Raw genomic sequence first — 27,617 nt, 5'->3', positions numbered from 1 at the left:
GCATTTTCTACTACCCGACGTGCCCTTGACAAGCGGTAATTGAAAATGCGTCTTTCCTGCGTAAGAGCGTTTTGTGGAAACGGTTTTAGAAGATTGGCATGAAGTGGGAAGGCTTCATCGCCGACAAAAACAAAATTAAGGTTTCCTGTGGTCTCAGAGTTGGGTGGCAAGTGCAGGGCACCGTTCTGCAAATGCTCACCAAATGCTGTGTGCTCCAAAACACCACCATCAGAAACCCTGCCGTTCATGCCAACATCGACATTTATGAATTCATAGTTTGCATTAACAAGGGCCATCATTATGAGGCTGAAATAGCCCTTGTAATTGTAAAAATAGGATCCGCTGTTCCGTGGTTGCGTGATGCGCACATGTTTTCCATCCAAAGCCCCACCACAGTTTGGGAACTGCCAGAGCTGCTCAAAATCCTTGGCAATTTTATTCCATGCCTCCACTGTTTTAGGAAATTGATTATCACTGCGTAGACTGCGAACAATTGTATTACATGTCTCAGGAATTATTACGCTGAGCAGGGACCTTGAAACAGCAGCAGAAAAATGCAAGTCTTGGAGGGAGCGTCCTGTGGCCAGGAATCGCAGTGTGACTGCCAATCTTTCATCTGGGGGGACGGCAGCACGCATCTTTGTATCCTTTCGTTGAATGAGTGGCGTAACTCTTTCCAGTAACATTTTGAAGGATTCCTCTGACATCCGCAGATAGTTGCGGAAATCATGAGAATCCTTCTCCTGCAGCTCTCTGATAAGTTGCATGTGTGAGAATTCGGACCTCCTCTGCAGCCACTCTCTGGTCCACATGCGCCGCTTTCGCTTTGAACGCCTCTCTAGCATCCGTGCCTCATCTTGTCGCCGAGCTTCCTCCACCAGCATTGCAGCAACTACAACAGCACACTGCATATCATCCATGATGTGAAACTGCAAAAATAAAACGAAATAAGAGAATTTTCAACAATATGTATGTATATTCCTATATACCGGAATATAAAAAATATAATACTTCCAGCTATGTAAATAAATTAATATAACAACTATAATACTGCCCCCTATATACAAGAATATAAGTACTATAATACTGCCCTCTATATACAAGAATATAACTACTATAATACTGCCCCCTATATACAAGAATATAACTACTATAATACTGCTCCTATGTACAAAATTATAACTACTATAATACTGCCCCCTATATGCAACAATATAACAACTATAAAACTGCCCACTATATACAAGAATGTAAGTACTATAATACTGCCCCCTATATACAAGAATAAAAGTACTATAATACTGCCCCCTATATGCAACAATATAACAACTATAAAACTGCCCACTATATACAGGAATGTAAGTACTATAATACTCCCCCCTATATACAAGAATAAAAGTACTATAATACTGCCCCCTATATGCAACAATATAACAACTATAAAACTGCCCACTATATACAAGAATATAACTACTATAATACTGACCCAGAATACAACTATAATATTGCCCACTATATCCAAGAATATAACTACTGCTCCCTGTGTATAAGAATATAAATATTATAATATTGGTTCCCTAAGTACAAGAATTCAAGTAGTACAATACTGTTCCCGTATACAAAAGTACTATCCTATATAAAACAATTTCAAAGCATACCTACCTTTTCAATCACAAGGTCTGATAAGAGGTCTGATGAAAGATCCAGAAAACACGACACACTAGCGACGCCAAACAGAGAATGTACTTCGTAGAACAAAAAATAGAACTTAAAGAATGAAATCACAGTGACGCCTTCGGCAAGGTACCCAATCGGAACGCTGTTGTAACCACCAATCGGAGACGTAGGGGCGTTGCAAAATAGAGCGCAAAAACACGCCCTTATCCTGCCTTCAGCCCTACGTCACTGTTTTCAGCGTCGTAGCGATGGTCGCTGCTGTGGTGTCAAATACAAGAATGCAGCGCTTATCAGCATGCGCAGCGGGATAACAGCGATCAAAAAATGACCTGGAACATTCAGGAGCGAGCAGCGATTTCGCAGCAGGGGTCTGATCGTTGTTATGTGTCACACTTAGCGACGTCGCTGTTGAGGTCGCTGCAACGTCACAGAATATGGTGACGTTGCAGCGACGTCGTTGTCGTCGTCGTTATGTGTGACACCAGCTTAAGACAGCAGGCATGTTCACATCAGTAACACCTGATAAAATACCCCTTTTTACCACAGAAAAAAACAAGACCTCTCAGACTTATGTGTATAAAACCCTCTGTATACCTTAGACTCCCCCCAAGCTGCATGGATTCGACCAAGGAGTCAGGAAGCACCACTAGGTCTGTTACCACCCCCATCGACATGGTATCATGACACCTCTGGCAGAACTGGCAATCTATAGTAAGGGGTCTCATACATTACTAATGCCTCCTTGTCTTTCTTCGAAACGCCCTGAAGGAACTGGCTTTTGATAGCAGGGTCATTCCACTGTGTGTCAAATGCCATGCGCTGGTATTCAGCACAGTAATCCTCCGCCGGATGATTCACGTTTAAGTGAAGGGATCTTGGACTCGGCCAACAACACCTTATTGGGGGTTGTCATAAATTAGAACGAGTGCGGGGAAAAAAAAAACACATGCACTAACCTGAAAACGGGAATCGTATGGCAAATAGAAGGCCCAAGCCTGTGGGTCACCACGAAGTAGGGAAAACACAATTCCCACCTGCTGGGCCTCATTACCGAAAGAAAGTGGTCGCAGTTGAAAATAGAGCATACAGGCCTTCCAGAAGGAGACAAACCTACTACGATTGCCGGAAAACTGCTCTGGAAGTGGGAATTTGGGTTCTGAAGCATTGGCCACCAACCCAGTCTGTACAGCAGGCAGAGACTGGGCTTGCAGCTGAACCAACCCCCTTTTTTCTGTAACCTGGAGAATTAAAGCCTGCAGCTGCTTAGCAAGATCAATGACTAGATCAATAGAAGAAGAAAAAAAAAATAAGGTGGGCCGATGTTAATATCACAGGGCAAATGGAGACAGGACAGGGGCCCCAAGGCTGGACTTAAGACTTATGACCCTTTGTTTTGTAGGTAGGTTTGATGGTAACCTGCTTCAAGCACCCAGTGTGACCCTAAATCCTGTTCGGGCCCTGATCTTCCCCTCTCCCACACACTCAAAATAAGGGTGAATGGAGACAATATGTGTACTGGGGGCAACGCAAAAGGGAAGGAATAACGCACAACCACACAACTGGGGAACGTTCACACAACTCAAAAGTGCAGTACGGATCACCATTCACAAAAGCACCATGACTGGGTTCGCTGGAGTAAAACTGAGGGTACAGTTCCACTTGCGTTTTGCATGGACGAGTGCAATCCGATAAAACATGAGAGATGTAAAAATCATATACAGTATGTGAGGAATAGACCTAGGAGATAGCACTGGGGAAAAGGACTTGGACATAATAGTAGATCACAGATTAAACATGAGCCTACAGTGTAGTGCTGCAGCTAAAAAGGCCAAGACAATTCTGGTGGGATGTATCAAGACAAGCATTGAATTTAGATCAACAGAGGTAATTATTCCCCTATACTCTGCACTAGTCAGACCCCACCTGGGATACTATGTACAGTTCTGGGCTCAACAATTCAAGAAAGACATTGATATATTGGAACAAGTCCAGAGTACAGCAACCAAGATGGTGGAAGGTCTGCAAACCATGTCATATGAAGAATGGCTAATAGAACTAGGAATGTTTAGTTCGCAAAAAAGAAGGCTGAGAGGAGACTTAATAGCGGTCTACAAATACAGTATGTGAAAGGTAGTCACAGTGCAGAGGGAACTACCCTGTTCTCATTAGCACAAGGAAGTAAAAGAAGCAATGGAAAGCACAAGGAAGTAAAAGAAGCAATGGAATGAAACTAAAAGGAAAGAGATTCAGATTATATATTAGGAAAAACTTTCTGACAGTGAGGGCAGTCAGAGAGTGGAACAGGCTACCACGGGAAGTGGTGAGCTCTCCATCAATGCAAATCATAAAGCGAAAACTGGATAAACATATGGCTGGGATGATTTAAGAAAACCTGTACTTGCAGGGGAATGGACCCTATGGCCCTTGAGGTCCCTTCCAACTTTACTATTCTATAAAGATACAAAATTTAAGTCCAACGTGGAAAACTTGCTGAAACGTCTCAAGGCCTTGGGTTGTCTGATAACTTTGAAGTTACATTATTTACATTCCCATTTGGATTACTTTCTTTAAAACCATGAAGAGCAAGGAGAAATATTTCATCAGGACATCAAGGAACAATGATACCAAGGAAGATGGAACATGAAGATCATGGGGGACTATATAGAAACATATACAAAATGGCTCTGCTCGCTCCGTACACTCACTCCTCCGCTGTACACACGTCACATTGTACACTTTGCACATGCACAGCGCCACACATGTTGTACAACACACATGGCTCTGCTCCATAGTCGTTGTACCATACCTCCAAACCTGTCCTGATTTGAGGGCTCAGTCCCGCTGTTCACTGCTCTTGTACCGACTCCTCGTCTTCTCAGTGGAGTGACAATTACATTTAAAGAAATGAGAAAAAAAACTTACAAAAATATAAAAACATTTTTCTTTTTTTTCTACCCTCCTTGAAATCAAACCAGCAACTTTCAAACATGTTCCAGCGGCCCTAGCTGTTGATCCAGAGGCTCTACTGCTGTCAGAGGGAGGATTTTATATAGTTGAAGCCGCAGTGCAGCCTCTGACTCCGCAAAGAAGTCTATAGAGAAAACTCCCCACCAAAAGCGCAGTTCAGCAGCGTCTTTAGACACATTGAGGGCAGAGAGTTCATAAAATCACATCCACTTTGCTTGGACACATAGCCCGTGTTCACATGTAGAGTAAATGCTGCGGTTTTATTTCTGTTATATTTTTTGCACATAAATTCTGCTGTGTTTAATTGTCCAAGTAATGTGCATGTGATTACATGAAAAGACGCCACTGAACTCTGCGGTTTTGTTGCTTTTTTTTTTGTTTAGATGCTTCTATGTAGAACTCTAAAAAAAAAAAAAAAATACATGGAAAAACTGGAAAAACAAAAGCTTAATAAAAACGCATGAAAGAAATGGGGAACAGGCATAAAAAATGCAGCTGGAATGCAATAATCAAAGAAGATTGTTATTGTGTAGTTTGGTGCAGACAGCGGTAGAAAACAAAAAAAGCTCCTACTTTATGCAACGTGTGAACACGGCCTTAAGTCCGCTTTACATGCTGCGATATCGGTACCGATATCGCTAGCGTGCATTCCCGCCCCCATCGATTGTGCGACACGGGCAAATCACTGCCCGTGGCGCACAACATCACCCAGACCCGTCAAACTACTTACCTGCCTAGCGACGTCGCTGTGACCGGCAAACCGCCTCCTTTCTAAGGAAGCGGTTCGTTCGGCGTCACAGCGACGTCACTAAGCGGCCGCCCAATAGAAGCGGAGGGGCGGAGATGAGCGGGATGTAACATCCCGCCCACCTCCTTCCTTCCTCATTGCGGGCGGCAGCAGGTAAGGAGAGGTTCCTCGTTCCTGCGGTGTCACACGTAGCGATGTGTGCTGCCGTAGGAATGACGAACTACATCGTTACTGCAGCAGCAACGATAATTGAGAAAGGACCACCATGTCACCGATGAGTGATTCTGAACGTTTTTGCGACGATGCAAAATCGCTCATAGGTGTCACACGCAGCAACATCGCTAACGTGGCCGGATGTGCATCACAATTTCCGTGACCCCAACGAGATCGCTTTAGCGATGTCATAGCGTGTGAACCGGCCTTTAGGCCTTTTTCACACGTACGTGCCTCCGGTATGTGTTTGGCAGTTTTCTCACGTACCGGAGACACGTACATACGTAGACCTAGGTATTCCTATGGTTTTGGACACACATAAGTATTTTCGCACGGAGCGTGTGTCCGTTCCGTACTTCCGTGTGTCCGTGTGTTTCTCACGGCAACATGTCCGTTTTCTCTCTGGCATCACGGGTGTCACACGGAATGCAAACGGACCATACGGATGTGTTCCGTGTGACACGCACCGGAGAAAAGACATGTGACTGTGAGAAAAAAAAACAAACCTTTACTCACCTTCTCCAGCCCTCCTGTTTCTGCCGCTGCTGTCACTTGCTGCTGACCACCGCTCATTATGCTCATTGCATATTCACTTCACTGCGGCCGGAAGCAGCAGCAGCGGGGAGCCGGCAGGACCGGAGACCGAAGATTAGCACCACGGACAGCGAAGCCAGAGACAGGTGAGTAGAAAGTTCCCGTTCTCCATGTGTTATCACGGATAACACACGGAGAACACATGTGTGCCATACACACGGCACACCGAGGGCAATACGCACCTTTGACACGTCCGTGAAAAACGTGCGTGATTTTCACGGACGTGTAAAAGAGGCCTTATAGACACAAATAAGCAACATGTGTGAAGTGACGCTTATATAAATATAAGAAAGTCCTGGCTGATATGACTATGAATGAACAGTCCAGAGCATCTGCTGAATGACCCTTACTGCCAAATGGGTGTGGCTAGGGGGTGTGGTTAAACATTTGCCATGGTGTGCTGTGCGCTGCATACTTTGTCCCTCTATCTGTTCTTCAAAAGTTGGGAGGTATGATTGTACACACACTTGGCGCCCCTCCACACTCGTCGTACACACGCAGCGCCGCTCCACACGTTGAACACACACGGCTCAGCTCCGTACACATCGTGCACACACGGCTCTGCTCCGTACACCTCGAACACACACGGCTCCGCTCCGTACACCTCAAACACATGCGGCTCCGCTCCGTACACCTCGAACACATGCGGCTCCGCTCCGTACACCTCGAACACATGCGGCTCCGCTCCGTACACCTCATACACACACAGCTCTGCTCCGTACACCTCGTACACACACGGCTCCGCTCCGTACACCTCGAACACATGCGGCTCCGCTCCGTACGCCTCGTACACGCACGGCTCTGCTCCATCCACACTGTAAACCCCTCCTGACCCTACACATAACCTTCCCCTCATCCAGCACCATGACACCCAGCACAGCAGAGTCCTGCATACACTGAGGAGCTGATCATGTGACCCCTGACTCCTCCCCTCCATGTGACATCATCACAGGTCCTGTAAGCACAGAGCAGCCATATATTTAGTGTGCGGCTCTGCAGGAGGAGGTATGTGGAGATTCCCCATTACTGGGGCAGGCGGCATTAACCCCTTCAGCTCTGAGACTTTCTTGGGGTTTTTCTCTCGCTGATTTCTATGAATCGTGAGGTTTTTGTTCCTTTTCCTCTGATAGATACAGACGCCCCAACTATGAGAGGTCGGAAGTGAGGAAACCCGTCTGCCCTCAGTCTTGTCACTGGGCAGCATTGAGTTTCAGCTCCTCCACAGATTTTTTATTGGGTTCAGGTCTGGAGACTGAATAAGCCACTCCAGGACCCTGAAATGCTTCTTAAGGAACCACTCCTTAGTTGCCCTGACAGTGTGTTTTGGGTCATTGTCATGCTAGTAGACCCAGCCATGAACCATCTTCAATGCTCTCACTGATAAGGGAAGGAGGATGTTGGCCAAAAACTCGCAACACATGACCCCACCCATCCTCCCTTCAATACGGTGCAGTCTTTCTGTCCCCTTTGCACCCTCAAAATATGATATTTCCACCTCCATGCTTCACGGTTAGGACGCTGTTCTTGAGGTTGTACCAATCCTTCTTCCTCCAAACACGGCGAGTGGAATTGACACCAAAAAGTTCTACTTTGATTTCATCTGACCACATGAGCTTCTCTCATGCCCTCCTCTGGATCGTTCAGATGGTTATTGGTGAACTCAAACGGGCCTGTACATGTGCTGGTGTGAGCAGGTGGACCTTGTGTGCTGTGCAGATTTTAATTCATGACAGCATGGCGTGTTAATAACAGTAATCTTAACGACCGTGGTCCCACTTCACTTCAGGTCATTGACCAGGCCCTGCCATGTATTTCTGGGCTGATTCCTGACCTTTCTCAGAATCATTCTTACCCCACAAGACGAGATCTTGCATGGAGCCCCAGACCTAGTAAGATTGAAAATCATCTTGTATTTCTTCCATTTTCTAATAATTGCAATTTCTAATCATCACAGTTGTTGCCTTCTCACAAAGATGCTTGATTATTGTCCTGTAGCCCATCCCAGCTTGTGCAGATTTACAATTTTGTCCCCGGTGTCTTTAGACAGCTCTTTGTTCTTGGCCATGGTGGAGAGGTTGGAGTGTGATTGATTGTGTGGATGAAAGAAAAGAAGAGGAGTGTGTGGACAGGTGTCTTTCATACAGGTAACGAGTTCAAACAGGTGCAATTAATACAAGTAATGAGTATTGATGAGCGAACCAGCACTGTAAAAGTCGAGATCTGCGTGGTTTCAAAAGTATCTGGGTGACGGGTTCGGAGTTCTCGGGAAACTTTGGCTCATGATCCAGAAACTGGGGAAATAAAAATAAATAAATAAAAATTAAGGAAAAATAAAGCAAGCACGCTATACTTATGAAGTCTCCGGCCTGGCTGTAACTGCTTCCGGGCCACTCACGCTTCATCCAGGGCCGCTTATTAGCCTCTTACATATTCACTGCTTTCCTCGCCCAGCTGCAATCCTGGTGACTGTGATTGGTTGCATTCAGACAGCGCCCCCAGCCTGTGTGACAGAGTGTCTGACTGCGTGCAATCACAGACCCTGTCTGCAGGTTACTGTAGATGGGAGTAAAAATAAATAAAGAAAAAAATTGTCTTGGGGTGCCCCCATATTATGATACCCAGCCATGATAAAGCATACGGCCACAGGCTGCAGCCCCCAGCCGTGCGCATATCTTGGCTGTGTATCAAAATAAAAGGAACCACATATGACTTTTTTTTAATTATTTAACTAAATAATTTTAAAAAACAACATGCTGTCCCCCCAATTTTAATACCCAGCCATTATAAAACCAACAGCTGGGAGCTGGTATTCTCAGACTGGGGAGACCCAAGCTTATTGGGTCTCCCCAGGCTAAAAAATAGCAGCCTGCAACTGCCTAGAATTGTTGCATACTGTTATGATCCGGAACCATGGAAGACCACCATAAATCATTGGTAAAAGGTGACAAGAGCATTGGCAACTAATCTGGCCGCCATCCCCTTACTAACCATCAACACAAGAAGTAGCCGAGGGGTGAACTAACATCCTGTGCACCGTGAACCCAGCCGGAGAACTAGCTATCCTAAAGGAAGGAAAGATGAATAACTCTCTGCCTCAGAAAATAGATTGCCAAAGAATAGCGAGCCCCCCACATTCAAAGACTGCGGTGATATAAGAAAACACAATACACAGATAGATGATAGGATTAGCAAAGGTAAGGCCCTACTGACTAAATAGGACAGGATAGGAAAGGGACTGATGGTGGCCAGAGAAAAACCCTACAAAAATCCAAAAACCTGATTGTACAAAAAGCCCTCAGATCGCTAGATCTGAACTCCGTCCTATACCAGGCGCTCTTGTCATGCCAATGAACAGAAAGCAGGAACCATACAAATTCAAGAAGCAACAAACACATGGACTTATAGGAGCAATACTCCAAACATAGCTGCAGGGAGCTTCCCAGCTAAGCAACTGCGAGGGAAGATTCCTGCATGCAAATAAACTGACAATAACCACAGCAAATGACAGACTCAGATAAGAGCAAAAAGAACCAAACAACAAATAAAGATCCAAGCACTTATCTGGGGTAGATGTGGTCTGGAGCAGAATGAAGCAGGCTGGTGAACAAAGAACAACTGACATCCGGCATAGCCTGCCAGCAGACCAGGGTTTAAATAGGCAAAGAGTTAGCAATGGAAACGCCCATTGCTCAACACACCTGGTCTCTGTCCAAACCATTCGTGGCCACAAGAGGGAGCCTCACAGCAGCAAAAGCATAACTGACATTCACAACAGCATACATTATATGTGACAATCCCGTCACTTTAGTCGGGTCTCTTGGATTGCCCTGGTGTGGTGGCAATTGATGTAATAAGGGGTTAATAACAGCTCACAGCTGCCACTAAGCTCTACATTAGTAATGGGAGGTGTCTATGAGCCCCCCTCATTACTAATCTGTAAGTGAAAAGAAATAAACACAAACACAAAAAAAAATCCTTTATTTTAAATAAAATACCAAAACAAACCCCTCTTTTACTACTTTATTAACCCTGAAAGCACCCTGCATGTCCAATGTAATGCACACGAGGTCCCACAAGGATTCCAGCTCTGCTACATCTGAAGTGAGTTAACCCATCACTAGTAATGAGTGCAGAGTAGGAGGGCTTCTTAAAGAAAAAAATAATAGGTCTGTGAGAGCCAGAAATCTTGCTGGTTGGTAGGGGATCAAATACTTATGCAATAAAATGCAAATTAATTATTTAAAAATCATACAATGTGATTTTCTGGATTTGTTTTTTTGATTCTATCTGTCACAGTTGATGTGTACCTACGATAAATATTACTGAATTCTCCATTCTTTAATATGGTGATACGCTCATCTTGCAATGTCTATCCGCAATTACGTTTAGTTCCTCAACCACCTGTCAGCTGTGTAATATAGAAATCCAAGGTAAAAAAAGTTTGGTTGAAGTCCTCATTTTCATTAAAAAGTTTCTTTATTGAATCAGTTTTAAAATCACATATAGCAGAGAAGGATAATATGTAACATAGTCAGTGATTGGGAGCATGGAGGAGACATCTTAGTCAGCAATTCAACTTATGCTTCACTCCGTACGAGACACAAAAGAATACATCATCTACCCCTTATATCTCCTCATATGGTTCCTTCATTATCTCCAATAATTGTATTATTACACCGGATTCTTTATGATGTTACATCGTCATCTTCTCCCCATTCCTACATTATCAGATCCTCTCAGTGGAGATCTTCTATATAAGAGAATTTTAATGATTGACCTATCAAGGATGGATATGTACAGGAACAATATGGCGGAGAGGATATTGCACCTCACCCTAGAGATCCTCTACCAGCTTACTGGAGAGGTGAGAGATTCTGATGACGTCACATTACATCATTCTTATCTATGGGAATAACAGATGGACAAACTGGAGAGGTGAGGACTCTGGAAATGTCTGTAGTGAGATTTATTAATGTGTCTCTCCATAACCAGGATTACACAGTATTTAAGAAGACCTCTAGTGAGCGCTGTCAGGACCCTGTGTCTGAGGGATGGGGAAGACCCCTGAGCCCAATTACGGGGCCTCCACCTCACCCCTTGATACATGAGGACATCAATGACCACAAGATCCTAGAACTCACCTACAAGATGATTGAGCTGCTGACTGGAGAGGTGACACTGCTGGGAATGCTGGGACATTATACAGTCAGTAACGCTATGAAGGGATCGGGGGTGACGATATCATTGTATGTGTCAGGTTCCTATAAGGTGTCAGGACGTCACCGTCTATTTTTCCATGGAGGAATGGGAGTATTTAGAAGGACACAAAGATCTTTACAAGGACGTCATGATGGAGTTTCCCCAGCATCTCACATCACCAGGTAATAGACAGGACTAAATACACACGGCCTATAATTATCTGTATGTAAGGAATGAATTCAGTCCCTGTATGTGTTTCCTCCAGTTCTATCCAGTAAGAGGACAACACCAGAGAGATGTCCCCATCCTCTTCTCCCACAGGACTGTAAACAAGAATATCCCAATGTTCCTCAGGATCATCAGGTAGATGGAGAGAAGGTGTCATGATATCTCCCTATGATGTGTAGATGGTCTTGTGTAGTGATGAGCGAGTATGCTTGTTACTACTCGGTACTCGCACGAGTATCACTGTACTCGGGCTACTCGGCGGGTACCGAGTAATTTTGCAATACTCGTGCTTTACTCGTGGTCTTCATCCCTGCATGTTGGCGCTCTTTTGAGAGCCAGCCCTCATGCAGGAATTGGCTGGCAGACCACTGCAATGCCACAGCCCTGTTAGTTGTGGAATTGCAGTGATTGGCCGGCCTGCACAGCGTGACCGAGCCTTTATACCGGCCGGCGCGCTGTGCTCTGTACACAGCCATCTCATATTCCCTGCTTTCCACGCCCACAGGCGCCTATGATTGGTTGCAGTGAGACACGCCCCCACGCTGAGTGACAGGTGTCACACTGCACCCAATCACAGCAGCCGGTGGGCGGGTCTATACTGTGCAGTAAAATAAATAAATAAATAATTAAAAAAAACGGCGTGCGGTCCCCCCAATTTTAATACCAGCCAGATAAAGCCATACAGCTGAAGGCTGGTATTCTCAGGATGGGGAGCTCCACGTTATGGGGAGCCCCCCACCCTAACAATATCAGTCAGCAGCTGCCCAGAATTGCCGCATACATTATATGCGACAGTTCTGGGGCTGTACCCGGCTCTTCCCGATTTACCCTAGTGCGTTGGCAAATCGGGGTAATAAGGAGTTAATGGCAGCCCATAGCTGCCACTAAATCCTAGATTAATCATGTCAGGCGTCTCCCCGAGATTCCTTCCATGATTAATCTGTAAATTACAGTTAAAAAACACACACACCCGAAAAATCCTTTATTAGAAATAAAAAACACTAACAAAGTCCCTCATTACCAATTTATTAACCCCGACAAACCCTCCATGTCCGGCGTACTCCACGGACTCCGGCGTCGCGTCCAGCTCTGCTGCATGGAAGTGACAGGAGCTGCAGAAGACACCGCCACTCCGGTCACCTCCACGCAGCTAATGAAGGGAATAGCGCGATCAGCTGCTGTCAGTCAGGTAACTCCTGGCCACCGCTGGATCCAGCGGTGGCCGCGATTAACCTCAGTGACAGCAGCTGATCGCTATACTCACCTCAGTTGGTGCATGGAGCTGACTGGAGCGGCGGTGAGTAGCGCGATCAGCTGAGCTGTCACTGAGGTTACCCGCGGCCACCGCTGCATCCACCGCTGGATCCAGGTAACCTCAGTGACAGCTCAGCTGATCGCTATACTCATCTCATTAGCTGCGTGGAGGTGACCGGAGCGGCGGTGTATTCTGCAGCTCCTGTCACTTCCATGCAGCAGAGCTGGACGCGACGCTGGAGGACTGTGGAGTACGCCGGACATGGAGGGTTTGTCGGGGTTAATAAATTGGTAATGAGGGACTTTGTTAGTGTTTTTTATTTCTAATAAAGGATTTTTCGGGTGTGTGTGTTTTTTAACTGTAATTTACAGATTAATCATGGAAGGAATCTCGGGGAGACACCTGACATGATTAATCTAGGATTTAGTGGCAGCTATGGGCTGCCATTAACTCCTTATTACCCCGATTTGCCAACGCACTAGGGTAAATCGGGAAGAGCTGGGTACAGCCCCAGAACTGTCGCATCTAATGTATGCGGCAATTCTGGGCGGCTGCTGACTGATATTGTTAGGGTGGGGGGCTCCCCATAACGTGGAGCTCCCCATCCTGAGAATACCAGCCTTCGGCCGTATGGCTTTATCTGGCTGGTATTAAAATTGGGGGGACCACACGCCGTTTTTTTTAATTATTTAATTATTTATTTCACTGCACAGTATACACACACCGGCTGCTGTGATTGGGTGCAGTGAGACAGCTGTCACTCAGTGTGGGAGCGTGTCTCACTGCAACCAATCATAGGCGCCGAAAAGCAGGAAAGCAGGGAATAGGAGATTGATTAATGAGCGGCCGGCTTTTTCAAAAGAGGAAAAGCCACCGGAGTTTGAACAGCTGTGCAGCGCCGCGGCAGTGATCGGGGAACGGTAAGTAAGAGAGAGGGAGGGGAACTGACTGACAGACTGTGAGAGGGGGACAGACAAGACAGAGAGAGACAGACCGACGGACTGAGGGAGATAGAATAAAAAAAAAAAATGACCGACATCGCTAGTAAAAAGCACAAAACGTGCGTTTTGGACATCGGAGTGCCACACAAGGTTTTCATGTAAAATCTTTCATGTATTAATCTCAAAAAGTAACATACACCAGCTCTATCTCACTATTGGGTATGTGCCCTTAACATTTCCGCCATGAAAATTCATTTTGGTGTCATTTTCGAAGGTTTTCTGGTGAGTCCGTAAAAATGGCGTAAAACTTGGACAAAATTGTTCACAGCTGTGACTTTTGAGTGATAAATGCTTCAAGGGGTCTTCCCCATGCTGATGCCATGTCATTTGAGCACTCTTCTGAGACTTTTGTGACATTTTTAGGGTTTCTACATGCTGCCGGGGGGTCATTTCACAAAAATACTCGGGTCTCCCATAGGATAACATTGGGCTCGGTGCTCGGGCCGAGTACACGAGTATCTTGGGAGGCTCGGCCCGAGCTTCGAGCACCCGAGCTTTTTAGTACTCGCTCATCACTAGTCTTGTGTTCAGTCTTGTTTATCCACCAGTATTATATGTTTTATATACTTGTGTAATGAAACGGTGGAGATGGCAGGATTAGAGCTGACCATAGATGTGACTTTTCCATCTGTCTCTGACTTTTACAATATTTGTTTCAGGGTGAAGAATTGACCCATATTAATACTACAGAGACATATGTGAGGGGTGATGAGCGGTGTAAAGAGGAGACTCCAACATATGACTACCCAGGTGAGTAGTGACCACTAAATGCAGAGAAGTCACAGATTCTTCTCAGTCATCAGCTGTGGCTGCTTTATAGGTAGTGCTGTCAAGACATATCACAATTGTATGATCGCCATCTTGCCGCTAGACCACGACATTCTCTTCTACCCAGAATTGTTCAAATTAATATGGTTACTGAAAGCCCTTCTTTTATAGATCTTATGGATGATCCATCTTCCCCTGAAATTATAAGATGTTGAGCCTTACCTGCTGCAAAACCAACTAAGGCTCTGTGCCCACGTTGCGTATTTGCATGCAGTTACACTGCGTATTGCACTGCAGCATAACTGCATGCGTCCTGCGTCCCCGGCACAATCTATGAAGATTGTGCATAATCCATGCGCACGTTGCGTTTTAGAACGTAGCGATTTGCATGCTGCCAAATCGCTGCGTTCTAAAAAGCAACATGTCACTTATTCCGTGCGGTTTGGATGCAGGTCCCGCTCTGTCTATGGTAGGGGCTGCATCCAGAGCGCATAAAATCGTCTTTTTCACTGCATTCTTTACGCAGTGTTTCTGCAGCGATTTGAAGCGCACATGTGCTGTCAAATCGCCACAGAAATTTCTGCAGGCACAAACGCAATGTGAGCACATAGCCTAACACTGTATATAAAATGTGCTGACAAGTTAGAAAATCACTTAGGATGGGCCTCTATGAAAAAACGGAGCTAAATGATTCTGTTACTTTCCTAGACTCCTGATATCTTAATGCATGAATCTACCTTTTTTTCTGTGCTGCTGAATGTGCTCATGTTGTCCCTACAAGACCGGTCCAGTCTTTCTGGCCAAACTCTGCATTAAAAGGGTTATTCCCACCTACAAGAACTTATTTCAATATGTAGCAGGCGTAATAATAATGATATTAGCATATACCTCCAATTAGAAATATCAAGCCAGAGAAGAGATGAGTAATAATGCTCAAAGAATTATTTATTGATGGTGAAAATTATACATACAAGTAATAAATAAGGTCAACAGGGACATATATAAGATAAATTGGGACAAACAGAGGAGAGGATGTTAAAAGAAATCATATATGAAATCAATACAAAATAATTAATATCAATATCAAAACAATTTCATGACGTCTTAAAAATTAGTATCAGTATGTCTGAATAGATAGGTTTAAGCTGTAAAAAGTGGGCTAAGCTAATTAAATATCTCTTAGTGATTCTGTTAAACAGAAAAACACAATTAGGAGCAATAGTTAAAGCTATCAATATCACGCCTAAAAACTATTACCAACATACTGAAATCTATGGATTAAAGTGTCAGTGATAAGCAATATTGATACAAAATATAAAATGTTCCTATACTTTGGTTAAACAGATGATCACACATGAATTAAAGCCATGGAGTGGGACTCCCTGATGAAGCAAGAAATCACACTTTTGTGAAACGTGCGTTGGAGTCTGTTGTTGGGGGAGACACTCCTCTTCACCATTCCTGGCCTGCCTGCACCTTTTCCAGCACTTTTCTTATTACATCGGTATGTGATGGGCAGCTATATTCATGGCTTTAATTCATGTGTGATCATCTGTTTAACCAAAGTATAGGAGCATGGCTGTCAATCGTTGTGTGACTCCTTCTTTAGTAAATTGCTTTCTAGATTAACGGTTCTCCAATGGTAGCTCTCTCAGTCAGTATATACCGATAAGACTTCACAAGTTTATATCCCCTCCTAGTTGTTTTTCCTTTTAGGATCCGCTGGTTTGCAGATCCTTGGTGTCCTGTCGTTTGACATAGAGCTCCTTTTCTCTCTCCTTTTCTAATGCTGTGACAGCCCCCACTGTAAAAATACAGAAACACAAGCTTCAAGGCCTTGATCAAAAAGAGCAATTCCCCAGAACTAATGGGGCAGAGAGGGGAGTCCTAGAAAAATCAAGAAAATAATCTAGACACCTCATGAAAGCTGAATTGTGCAGTAATATACACCATACGTCTTACAACAAAGGAAGGCACCCTTTGAACAGAAGAGGGAATAGAGAAGCAAATCTTGGGGGCGTGGCCTGGACCTCATGTAGAGAGGAAGCAGCGTGGGTGAGCTCCTGCCTGGATCCTGAAATATCCTGCACACCGGCCTTACTGACAGGCACTACTGACCCTGGAGGGCTGCAACACTACTTATAACACCCGGGGAAGCGAGCACAGCCAGGATATGCCGACCCGCAGCAGCAATAAAAGGGACAGAGACGCGCAGGGGCGCGCCTCTGAAGAATCCAATATGGCGCCGCCGGCATCCACACCATCCCGAGCTGGAGCAGTGGGAGTAGCAAGCAGGTTGGAGCGGTTTGCCAGAGTGGCCCCTGGCACAGAGCCTACCTACAACAAGGCACCCGATGGCAGCGCTGAACGGGCCCTGGAGCAGGGAGAAAACATACCCGACGGTGAGACTGTGAGTACCCTGGGCCCTGCATGTTCAGCAGCACAAGATATGCAGACACAGAGGCCTGCGCTGGCAGAGGGAGGGGGGGGAGATGTGGAGCAAACAACACCTGTTATCACTGAGGCTATACTGAGAGACATTCTGGCAGCAATTAACTCTTGCAATACCACATTGGCCACTCTAAGCAACCAGATGGGAACTGTCACCTCAGATATGGCCTGTATTAAACGTGAGCTGCAAGGGGTGACTGTCAGAATGGGTGAGCTGGAGGAAAGAGTGAGTACAACAGAGGATAAATTACCACCAATGTCACGAGAGCTGGGAAAGGCCACGCAAAATATCTCCACACTGCTAAACAAGGTGGATGATTTAGAGAACCGCTCCCGCAGAAGTAATTTGCGACTGGTGGGGGTCCCAGAGAGGATGGAGGGCAATGACCCACTGAATTTCTTTGAAAAATGGCTTAAAGACACCATGGGAAAAGACATACTATCCTCTTTTTTCACCATTGAAAGAGCGCACAGGGTCCCTGCGCGTGCCCCACAGCCGGGAGCACCCCCACGTCCTATTCTGATTAAACTACTGCACTATAAAGATAGGGACACTATCCTGCGCAGAGCCAGAAATATCAAAGAACTTGCAATTGATGGGAGGAAGATATCAATATTTCCTGATTTCTCCATGGAAGTGCAACGTAAAAGAGCGCAATTTATTGAGATCAAAAAACGATTGCGCAACCTACAAGTGCCATATTCCATGATGTACCCTGCTAAGCTGCGGATTGCTGCGAACGGAGAGACTCATTTTTTTGATACGGCTGGGGTGGCATTGTCTTGGCTGGATATCAATGAGAGATCCCTGAGGAGGAAGAATACCTGAGATTTCCCTTTCTGCCGCCAGGCGTTGTTTTTGTTTGGGACGCTATGCTGGTGAGCTCATTACAGTTAAATTCATCTAGGATCCAGGTTGGGAGACGGCCGGTTCATTGTGGACACACGCTGCACTAGCGAGTTGTGGACCCCCCTCCCTGCATGGACTTGGGGCGTATTTTTAGCCCTGATTCTCTCTATTTGGGAGAAATATGTAAGATACACTTGATTTTGAGGGCAGGGGCACTGCGCACTGGTGTGCGGAGCCCTATCTCTCTCCTTGCTTTTCTTGTTTACTGTTGTATGATGCAATCTGTTTGGGAAGTGTGGTGTGCCTCAGTCGTGTCGCTCAACCTAATGTTTTTGAGAATCGGTGGAGAACGCCTCTCTCCTCCAGGTATGAAGTATCCGTCCGGATCATATCTTAGTCTACGCTTATGGCGACATCTTTAAATATTGTAGCGTGGAATCTTAGAGGGCTCGGAGATGCGAACAAAAGATGTGCTATATTTACTCACCTACAGAAACTTTTACCGGCTATTTTATGTCTTTCCGAGACCCACATGGTCAGGGATAATGTTCATTGGCTGAGGAAGGGATGGATCACACATGAATATCATTCCACATACTCGACCCATGCACGGGGTGTCAGTGTGTTAGTGCACAAATCCATCCCGTTCTCATGTACCAAATCAGTGATTGACCCGGGGGGCAGATTTGTATGTTTGCTTTGCACGCTGTATGGTATACAATTTATTCTGGTTGCGATATATATCCCTCCACCATATTCAGTCGAACCGGTAAAAAGGATATTGTCTATTTTAGATTCCCTTCCATCTGTGCCGACGCTTTTGATAGGGGATTTTAATAATTACTTACATCCCTATCTAGATAAATTACACTCGGGAAACATATCGGAGAACGCCGCCCCGACTTCATTTGCTAGAATGCTCACAGAGCTGGGTTTGGTAGATCTTTGGCGTGCCCAACACCCCACAACCAAACAATTCTCCTGTTACTCTAGCTCCCACCACACTATGTCACGGATAAATCTGGCTATTGGGAACACACTTATGGCCTCATATACACAAAAGGTGGCCTATCTACCTAGAAGCGTATCTGATCACTCACCACTACATGTTACGCTCGCATGGGGAAACCCCCTCACTCTGCCCAGGCCTATCTGGAAACTTAATCCCTTCTGGATCCAGCTTATTGGGGGATCTTTATATGATAACATTCTGGAATACTTTCATCTTAATGAGTGCTCTGCACCGCCACACATAGTTTGGGACTCTATGAAAGCTGTGGTAAGGGGCATATATATTAGAGAAATATGCATACTCAAAAATCAAACCAAATGTTACACCCAGAGTCTGATTCAGAAGGTATCTGATGCGGAGGCTGCGGTGGTGCTCAACCCGACAGAAGAAACTAAAAACACTCTAGAGAAGGCACAGATGTCACTCAAAGAAAATCTCATGTCGGTGGCAGAAAATAAACGCTATTTCCTTAAACAAAATTATTTTATGGCGGGGGAGGGCGTGGGGCACCTACTGGCCACAGTCATTAGAGCACAGGAAGGATCCTCCTATAGCAATAGGTTAAAGACGGAATCAGGTGACTTTGTAACAGCAAGCGAGGATATAATAAGAGAAATAAAGAGGTATTATATGCGGCTATACACATCAGACTGTGACCTCACGGAGACTGAGATTGAGCAGTATTTGGATGCGCTCTCTCTTCCTACACTGAGTGATGTAAACAGGGAATTGCTGGACCGGGACATCTCATTGGAAGAACTGGAGGAAGCGCTTGGCCAGACACAAAATGAAAAAGCTCCAGGAACGGATGGCCTGCCTGGAGAGTTTTATAAAATGTATGCACCCTTACTGCTACCCAAACTACTTAAGGTATTTGAAGAATCTGAAAGGCAGAGGGTCCTCCCGCCCTCTATGAGGGAAGCCTTAATAGTCTTAATATTAAAACCCGGAAAAGATCTAGAGATCCCGGATTCGTATCGCCCAATTTCTCTCCTACAAACAGACATTAAATTGCTGGCCAAGGTGCTCGCCAATAGGATGTCCCGAGTCATCTCATCTATAGTGCAGAGTGATCAGACAGGATTCATTCCATGCAGAGCCACATCTATGAATCTCAGGAAATTATATTTGGGAATTCAACATAGTTCTGAGGTACCGGGGGAAAGGGCAATTTTGTCTTTAGACGCCGCTAAGGCGTTCGATAGCCTTGAATGGGAATATATGTGGGCTGTACTTCGGAAAATGGGCTTTGGACATAGATTCATAAATTGGGTAAAACTGCTATATGACTCACCGGTGGCGAAGGTTAGGGTTAATGGCAGGGTCGCCGAGTCTTTTCCTCTTGGAAGAGGTACTAGACAGGGGTGCCCGCTTTCACCCTTGCTATTCGCAACTGCAGTGGAGCCGTTGGCAGTGGCAATACGGAAATCCAGGGAGGTAGAGGGATTTCGGTGTGGAGCCGTGGAACAAAAGATATCATTATACGCAGACGATCTACTTTTATATTTAGACAGGGTACATTCCTCAATTTTGCCGGCAATGAATATCATTCGGGAATTTGGACAGAGGTCTGGTCTACGAATCAACTGGTCCAAGTCGGCTTTAATGCCGTTGGACCCCCTTCCGGGGGACTTTTCGGACTTACAGATTCCAGTTCCTGTGGTCCGGGAGTTTAAATATCTGGGAGTAATTGTCAGCCCAATCCTGAAGGATTTCCAGGCCCTAAATCTGGAACCCCTGTTACAGCGATTCAGAGCAAAAGTGCATACCTGGTGCCGTTTGCCGCTATCAAATATCGGCAGATCCAATTTAATTAAAATGGTAATGATGCCACAATTACTATACCTTATACATAATTCTCCAGTGTGGATATGTAGGGAATTTTTTGTAAAAATGAATACAATATTCCGGGAACTTATTTGGAAGAAAAAGCAAGCTAGGATTCGACTGGAAGTGCTACAGCGGGGAAAGGAGGAGGGAGGACTGGCGGTACCAAACCCATATATATACTATATAGTCTCCCAGATGCAACATCTGAGGGGTTGGGGCAAAGAAGAGGGTATGATACCAGTGGTTATATAGTGAGAGAGGGATCAGTATGGAAGTACCCAGGTTGCCGGTTGGATGTAGGACAAAGACAGATAAATGGGGCACGATATCCCACACTGGCTATGATATTCCGGGTGTGGGACAGGGGTAAGTCTCTTTTGGGGATAAGCGGACCTACAGAGCTCTGGCCACTGTGGCAGAACCCCGACTTGCCAGAAATTAAAAAATTAGTAGGGTTCAGAGGATGGGAGGATAAAGGGATCCATTTAGTGTCACAAGTACTACAAAATAATACTCTTAAAAGCTTTGAACAACTGAGATCGGAGTTTCACCTTCCGCATGTCTTCTTTTATCAGTATTTGCAGCTGAGACACGCACTGGAAAGATAGGGGAGGACAAACCCGGTAACAGTGACACATAATCAAACATTACATAGGCTGCTTACATCTGAGTCCTCTAAGGGTCTTATTTCGGAACTATATAAAAAATTACTACCTGCCCATCTGAAAACACATCCATTGATTGTTAAAAGCAAATGGGAACGAGACGTCGGTCCCCTGACGGAAGGCCAGTGGTCTGATATATTGGAACAAGTTCCTAAACTGGCGGTATCGGAGTGCCAAAGGCTGTCTCAAATATATCTCATCCACAGGGTATATAAAACTCCCAGTCTACTATTTAAGATGGGACTCAGACCAAACACACAGTGTGTTAGGTGTGGACAGGATGATGCCCATTTGATGCATGTTATGTGGGAGTGTGGACACATTGGTGATTTCTGGAACCAAACCCTGGGACTTATAGATCAAATATATCATATCACAATACAACCGTCGCCCCGCCTGTGCCTGTTGAGTCTGTGGGAAGGAGAAGTGGATCCGGATTCTCCAACAGCCCTGGGAATAGCACGTATCTTGTACCAAGCAAGAAAGCTACTAGCATATCACTGGTTAGACCCTCTACCACCAACATTACCAGAGCTCAAAAACAAATTAAATAACGTCATAAGATTGGAAAGGGGAGTTTATTTAAAAAGAAAAACATTGAAAAAGTTTTACAGCATTTGGCGGCCATGGATGGAGTTGCCGGGCCTACCCTCTAGTGCACTGGTTCGGGATGCAATGCTGGACCGGTTACTGTTGTGCCTGCAGTGATGGCATGTGTGAAGAAGGGAACTAAAACTAGTTTTTTCTGTGACGAAGTGGACTTTGAATGAAGAGGTGAGAGAGGACTGGAATGGTTTCATGGATGACTGCACGGAGAGGGAGGGGCGGGAGAGTATAGCAATATGATGTGGAGCGACACGGCTGATAGAGGAGGCGCTTCTGTTAGTCTGAGGCATTATTGCATAATTTAAGTTTTGTTTATTTGTAGAGCCACGAGGTTGGTAGGCTCAAGCTATATAATATAATTATGATTTGAGAACTCTATTATATTTACATATATGCAGAGAAAGAACCTGATTTATAAATCACATGTGTTTATCTGTTTATTGTTATCAGTTATATGAAAAGTGAAATACTCTCTGTATTGATCCCTAATGATTTAATAAAAAAAGATCTGATTTAAAAAAAAGAGAAGCAAATCTTAAAGATCTTTACATAAAAGTGGACCTGAAAAAATCAATCTCTAAAAGAAAGGACACCCTCTCCCTAATAGGATATTATATGTAGTGTTGTAATTGTTTTTAAGACCCCTGATGAACCCCAAACGTGTGGGGAGAAACGCGCCAGGTCGTTCTATTTGGGTTAGTCCATTAAGTGGGTCAACACGTTTTATGAAAACCTATAACCTCCCTCATAACTGGTAAAAAGAGATTAATTCTATCCTATATGATCACAAATTTCCAACTAATCTGCACAGGTGCCTATTTCTTTCCTCATGAGGCAGATAGCAGTAGGGAAGAAATAGGTAGGGAAAGTCGTCGCGGAGTGAGGGCACCAATTATCGGCGGTCCCTTAGGTCAACCCCCACAAGATAGGCAGAACCAGAAAAATTAGGGCTTTTCGCTATAGGGACACAAAGTTGGGAAAATTTTCAGTGTATTTGTTTTTTGTAAAATGCATGTCCATAAACTTAATAAACCTTTGATTTAGATACCTCTGTGAATTACTATTGATTAGGATCTATGAGAAAACTTTAACTGTGAATTGGTAAACAGGGCTGTGGAGTCGGTATAAAATCGACTAAAATATATAATAAATTGGGTCCAGTAGTTCAATGCAGAATGTGCTGAATATTTTTTCATAGGAATTTACGAAAGTTATGAAATGTCCTATAAATGACTGTTCTATTCCTGATCTAAGGCTATATTCACACACAGCGTTTTTGCAGTGTTTTTTGAAGATACATTTTTCAGCTGCAAAAGCAGATTAGCTTTTAAAAAAACCGCATCACCTGAAAAGTTTTTGAGCTCATAGATGTTTTCAATAGCAAAAGCAGATTAGAAAAATAACGGACAATGCTTCAAACATGGTAAGTACAATTAAACTGATGAATGAGAGTAAAGAACAACAGCTAGAAGAAAATTTAGGATTCAGTATGTGTGAGATGGAAGGCCACAGCGCTGTTTATGTAACTGAGGAACAAACAGATATTACAACAGAAGAACAGCAAAATGATACTTTAGAATTAGATGATCTTGTTGAAGCTGCTTCAAAACACTTTCATATTCATCACATGCACTGTATTGTGCACACGCTGCAGCTGGCAATAAGAGATAGTCTGCAAGAGGGACATGCTGGAAATCTGATTGGAAAAGTGAGGAAATTGGTTATTGCCACCAGAACCCCTAAAATTGATTCCATCTTGAAGAGACATGCTGGCAAAGGAGCAATTGTCGATCAAGCCATTATTTAATGATTGAGCGATTGCTTGAACTAAAACCGTTTCTTATAGATATGGCGAACCATCAGGTAACTCTAAATGAAGGTCAATGGACACAGGTGGCTGAATTGAAGGAATTGCTTAAACACCCATTTACTGTGACTAAAAAATTACAAGCTGAGGATTTAACTCCTGGCATTTTCATAAGGAAGTGGAAAAACTTGCTTTTTTGTCTGTCCCAAACAGGTGGTTTAATGGCAGATGGCATTTCTGCTTCAATGAAATGGAGAGAGACACAGTGTCATGATTGACTCCTGGCTCAGCTGGAGCTGAGTCTTTTTTTTTAGTTTCACTTCTGATGCAGGTCACATTAGAGGTTAATCCTTCCTGCCTCGTTCTGGAGGTCAGGCTGCTTTATTAGGGCACTGTTTCTCTTGGACTTCGCCAGTGATATTTCTGGCTCTGCTGTGTTCTGCTCTTGAGTGACCTGTTGTCTGCCCTGCCCCCTCCTGACCTCCGTGTTCACCTGACCTGTTAACCTCCTCTGTTGTCTGTTTCCATCAGTGTCTCTCCAGCTGTCTCCCTGATCGTTCCATTATCTGTTTAGCTTAATTCTGTCTTGTCTTCCCATTCCCCCTCGCTTCTAGGCTCTGATTTCCTGGCTACTGACTATTTGCTTCCCTCTGACTACGTTTAGACTTTGCCCCATGTGTATTTACAAGACCTCATGTTGTGATACAGCTTTCTGACGATTCTACTGCCATCTGGTGGGCTTGACTAGTATTACCTCTGCTAGGGAATTCACTGCTCATACATTTCCTCCACTTTTACGCCCCCTAGTGGTTTACCATTTAACTACCTTTCTCAGGTAGTTTCAGGAATCCTCTCAGTCCCACATTAGTGCGCTGTACTGCTATTGTACATCTTAGAGTACAGCGTGACACACAGCTATTGGAAAATAAAATTGTTCTGGCACCTGTTTATATGGACCCCAGTCATCGTAAATTGCTTGATAATCAACAGTTTACTAAAGGAAAAGATGCTCTGACTGAGGTAGCAGTTAGTATGAGTGGCCTACACGACTGCCAGGTGCAAGAGGACTTGGGTCCTGACAGTGCTACTGCTGCCATATCTTCATCCTCATCAGATGAGGAGTTTAGCTTTGACAAGTATTTGGATGACATGGAACATGCAAAGCATTACCGCAAGGAAAAAGATTTCACTCTGTCTCCTATAGCAAGCAGATTGACCATATTTCAGCAACATTTTTCACTTTCTCTCACAGAAATAGAAAACTTCAACCGTTCATAAAAACTGACTGTGCATGAGGCAATTCCGTTATACCTGGAAATTGTTAGAGATGTTGCCCATGTGGTTACGGATTTGCTTCCAACCCAAGTTAGTGTAGAGAGGTTGTTCTCTAGCCTTAAAATTATTAGGTCAGTTTGAGGTCATCTATGAAGGAGGATCTGATGGAAGCAATTCTATTTCTTAGAACAAATTCATAAACTGCACAAATGTTATTTAGTATGTTTTGTTGAAAACTGTTTTTTGCCACTTACATAGTTAATTACATAGTGTTATATATATATATATATATATATATATATATATATATAATATATGATCTATACTACATAGTGTATTACATACTAACTGTAGTACCTAGGCGTTGCCCGGGATAGTAACTGTCTTTCTGTCTCTCTCCCAGTCTCTGTGTGTCGCTGTCTGTCTCTCTCTTTCCTTGTCTGTCTGTGTCTATCTCTCTGTCTGTCTGTTTCTATCTCTCTGTCTGTATCTGTATCAGTCTATCTGTCTCCATCTCTGTATTTATCTGTCTCGCTCTATCTCTGTCTGTCTCTATGTGTGTGTCTTTCTGTCTCTCTCTTTCCCCGTCTGTCTCTTTGCCCGTCTGTCTCTTTGCCAGGGCTATCTCTTTGCCTGTCTGTCTCTTTGTTCATCTGTCTCTTTCCAGGTCTGTCTCTTTGCCCGTCTGTCTCTTTCCAGGTCTGTCTCCTTGCCCGGTCTGTCTCTTTCCCGGTCTGTCTCTTTCCCGGTCTGTCTCTTTCCCAGTCTGTCTCTTTCCCGGTCTGTCTCTTTGCGCGTCTGTCTCTTTGCCCGTCTGTCTCTTTGCCCGTTGGTCTCTTTCCCCGTCTGTCTCTTTGCCTGTCTGTCTCTTTGCCTGTCTGTCTCTTTCCTCGTCTGTCTCTTTCCTCTTCTGTCTCTTTTCTCGTCTGTCTCTTTCCCTGCCTGTCTCTTTCCAGGGCTGTCTCTTTCCCCGTCTGTCTCTTTCCCCATCTGTCTCTTTGCCCGTCTGTCTCTTTTCAGGTCTGTCTGTTTCCAGGGCTGTCTCTTTCCATGGCTGTCTCTTTCCACGTCTGTCTCTCTCTGTCTCTATCTCTGTTTCTCTTTCACCGTCTGCCTGTGTCTGTCTGTCTGTCTTTTTCTGTCTTTCTCTATCCGTCTCCCCACCGACATCATATTACCTCACATATAAGCTTCAGTTTATTTTGTTCCTATAGCAACCACTGACAGTTGCTATTAATAGCCTTCATCTCCCAGCTCCATTCAGTTTAATGGAGGCAGGATTTTTGGAGATTAACTGTAAAGCGCGGGGTTAAATTTTCCCGCCCAAACATAGTCTATGATGTTCCCTAAGTCACATGAGGCGTCTGTGCAAAATTTCGTGATTGTAAATGCAATGGTGCGGATTCCTTTAGCGGACATACATACATACACACATACACTCAGCTTTATATATTAGATTAGCTGTAGTACCCGGGCGTTGCCCAGGATAGAAGCTGTCTCTCTGTCTCTCTCCCAGTCTCTGTCTGTGTGTTGCTGTTGGTCTGTCTCTTTCCTTGTCTGTCTGTGTTTCTGTCTGTCTGTTTCTATTTCTCTGTCTGTATTTATATCAGTCTATCTGTCTCCATCTCTGTGTCTGTCTGTCTCTCTCTACCTCTGTGTCTGTCTCTATGTGTGTGTCTGTCTGTTTCTCTCTTTCCCCGTCTATCTCTTTGCCCGTCTGTCTCTTTGCCTGTCTGTCTCTTTGCCTGTCTGTCTCTTTCCAGGGCTGTCTCTTTCCCGGTCTGTGTCTTTGGTCGGCTGTCTCTTTCCCCGTCTGTCTTTTTCCCCGTCTGTCTCTTTGCCCGTCTGTCTCTGTCTGTCTCTTTCCATGTCTATCTCTGTCTGTCTCTATCTCTCTGTCTCTTTCGCCATCTGTCTCTGTCTGTCTGCCTGTCTTTTTCTGTCTCTATCCGTCTCTCCACCGACATCATATTACCTCACACATAAGCTTCTTATACTAACAGTTTATTTTGTTCCTATAGCAACCACTGATAGTTGCCATTAATAGCCTGTAGCTCCCACCTCCATTCAGTTTAATGGAGGCGGATTTTGGAGAGTAACTGTAAAGCGCGGGGTTAAATTCTCCCATCAAAACATAGTCTATGACGTTTCCTGAGTCACATGAGGCGTCTGTGCAAAATTTCGTGATTGTAAATGCGACGGTGCGGATTCCTTTAGCGGACATATATACTTACATACACACATACACTCAGCTTTATATATTAGATTTACTATTTATTACAGTTTGTGTTCTAAAATTGTATTCCAATAAATATATTTTATGTTCTATCTAAATATCTTGATTATTGTATCATATAAATGATTAAATGTCTGATTTTCACATTGTACTACAATGAATTGGGAGTCGGAGTCGTGGAGTCTGAGTCCGAGTCAGTGCAAGGGAAATTGAGGAGTCGGAGTCGGGGTCGCAG

General features: G+C 44.5%; 1 protein-coding gene across 1 annotated transcript in view; it reads left to right on the top strand.

Moving 5' to 3' along the window:
* LOC142312954 (uncharacterized) overlaps positions 1–27,617 on the top strand; it is a 141,557-nt gene that overhangs the window by 111,017 nt on the left and 2,923 nt on the right. The window contains exons 8-12 of the mRNA XM_075351942.1: positions 10,923–11,063; positions 11,192–11,371; positions 11,457–11,580; positions 11,664–11,761; positions 14,542–14,632. Of these exons, the coding sequence (XP_075208057.1) occupies positions 10,923–11,063; positions 11,192–11,371; positions 11,457–11,580; positions 11,664–11,761; positions 14,542–14,632 (634 nt within the window). The remainder of the gene's footprint in view (positions 1–10,922; positions 11,064–11,191; positions 11,372–11,456; positions 11,581–11,663; positions 11,762–14,541; positions 14,633–27,617) is intronic.

Source organism: Anomaloglossus baeobatrachus, chromosome 5 (assembly GCF_048569485.1).
Source record: "Anomaloglossus baeobatrachus isolate aAnoBae1 chromosome 5, aAnoBae1.hap1, whole genome shotgun sequence".
NCBI lineage: Eukaryota > Metazoa > Chordata > Amphibia > Anura > Aromobatidae > Anomaloglossus > Anomaloglossus baeobatrachus.
Note: the sequence above shows the minus strand (reverse complement) of the source record. Positions and strands in the feature narration are given on the sequence as shown.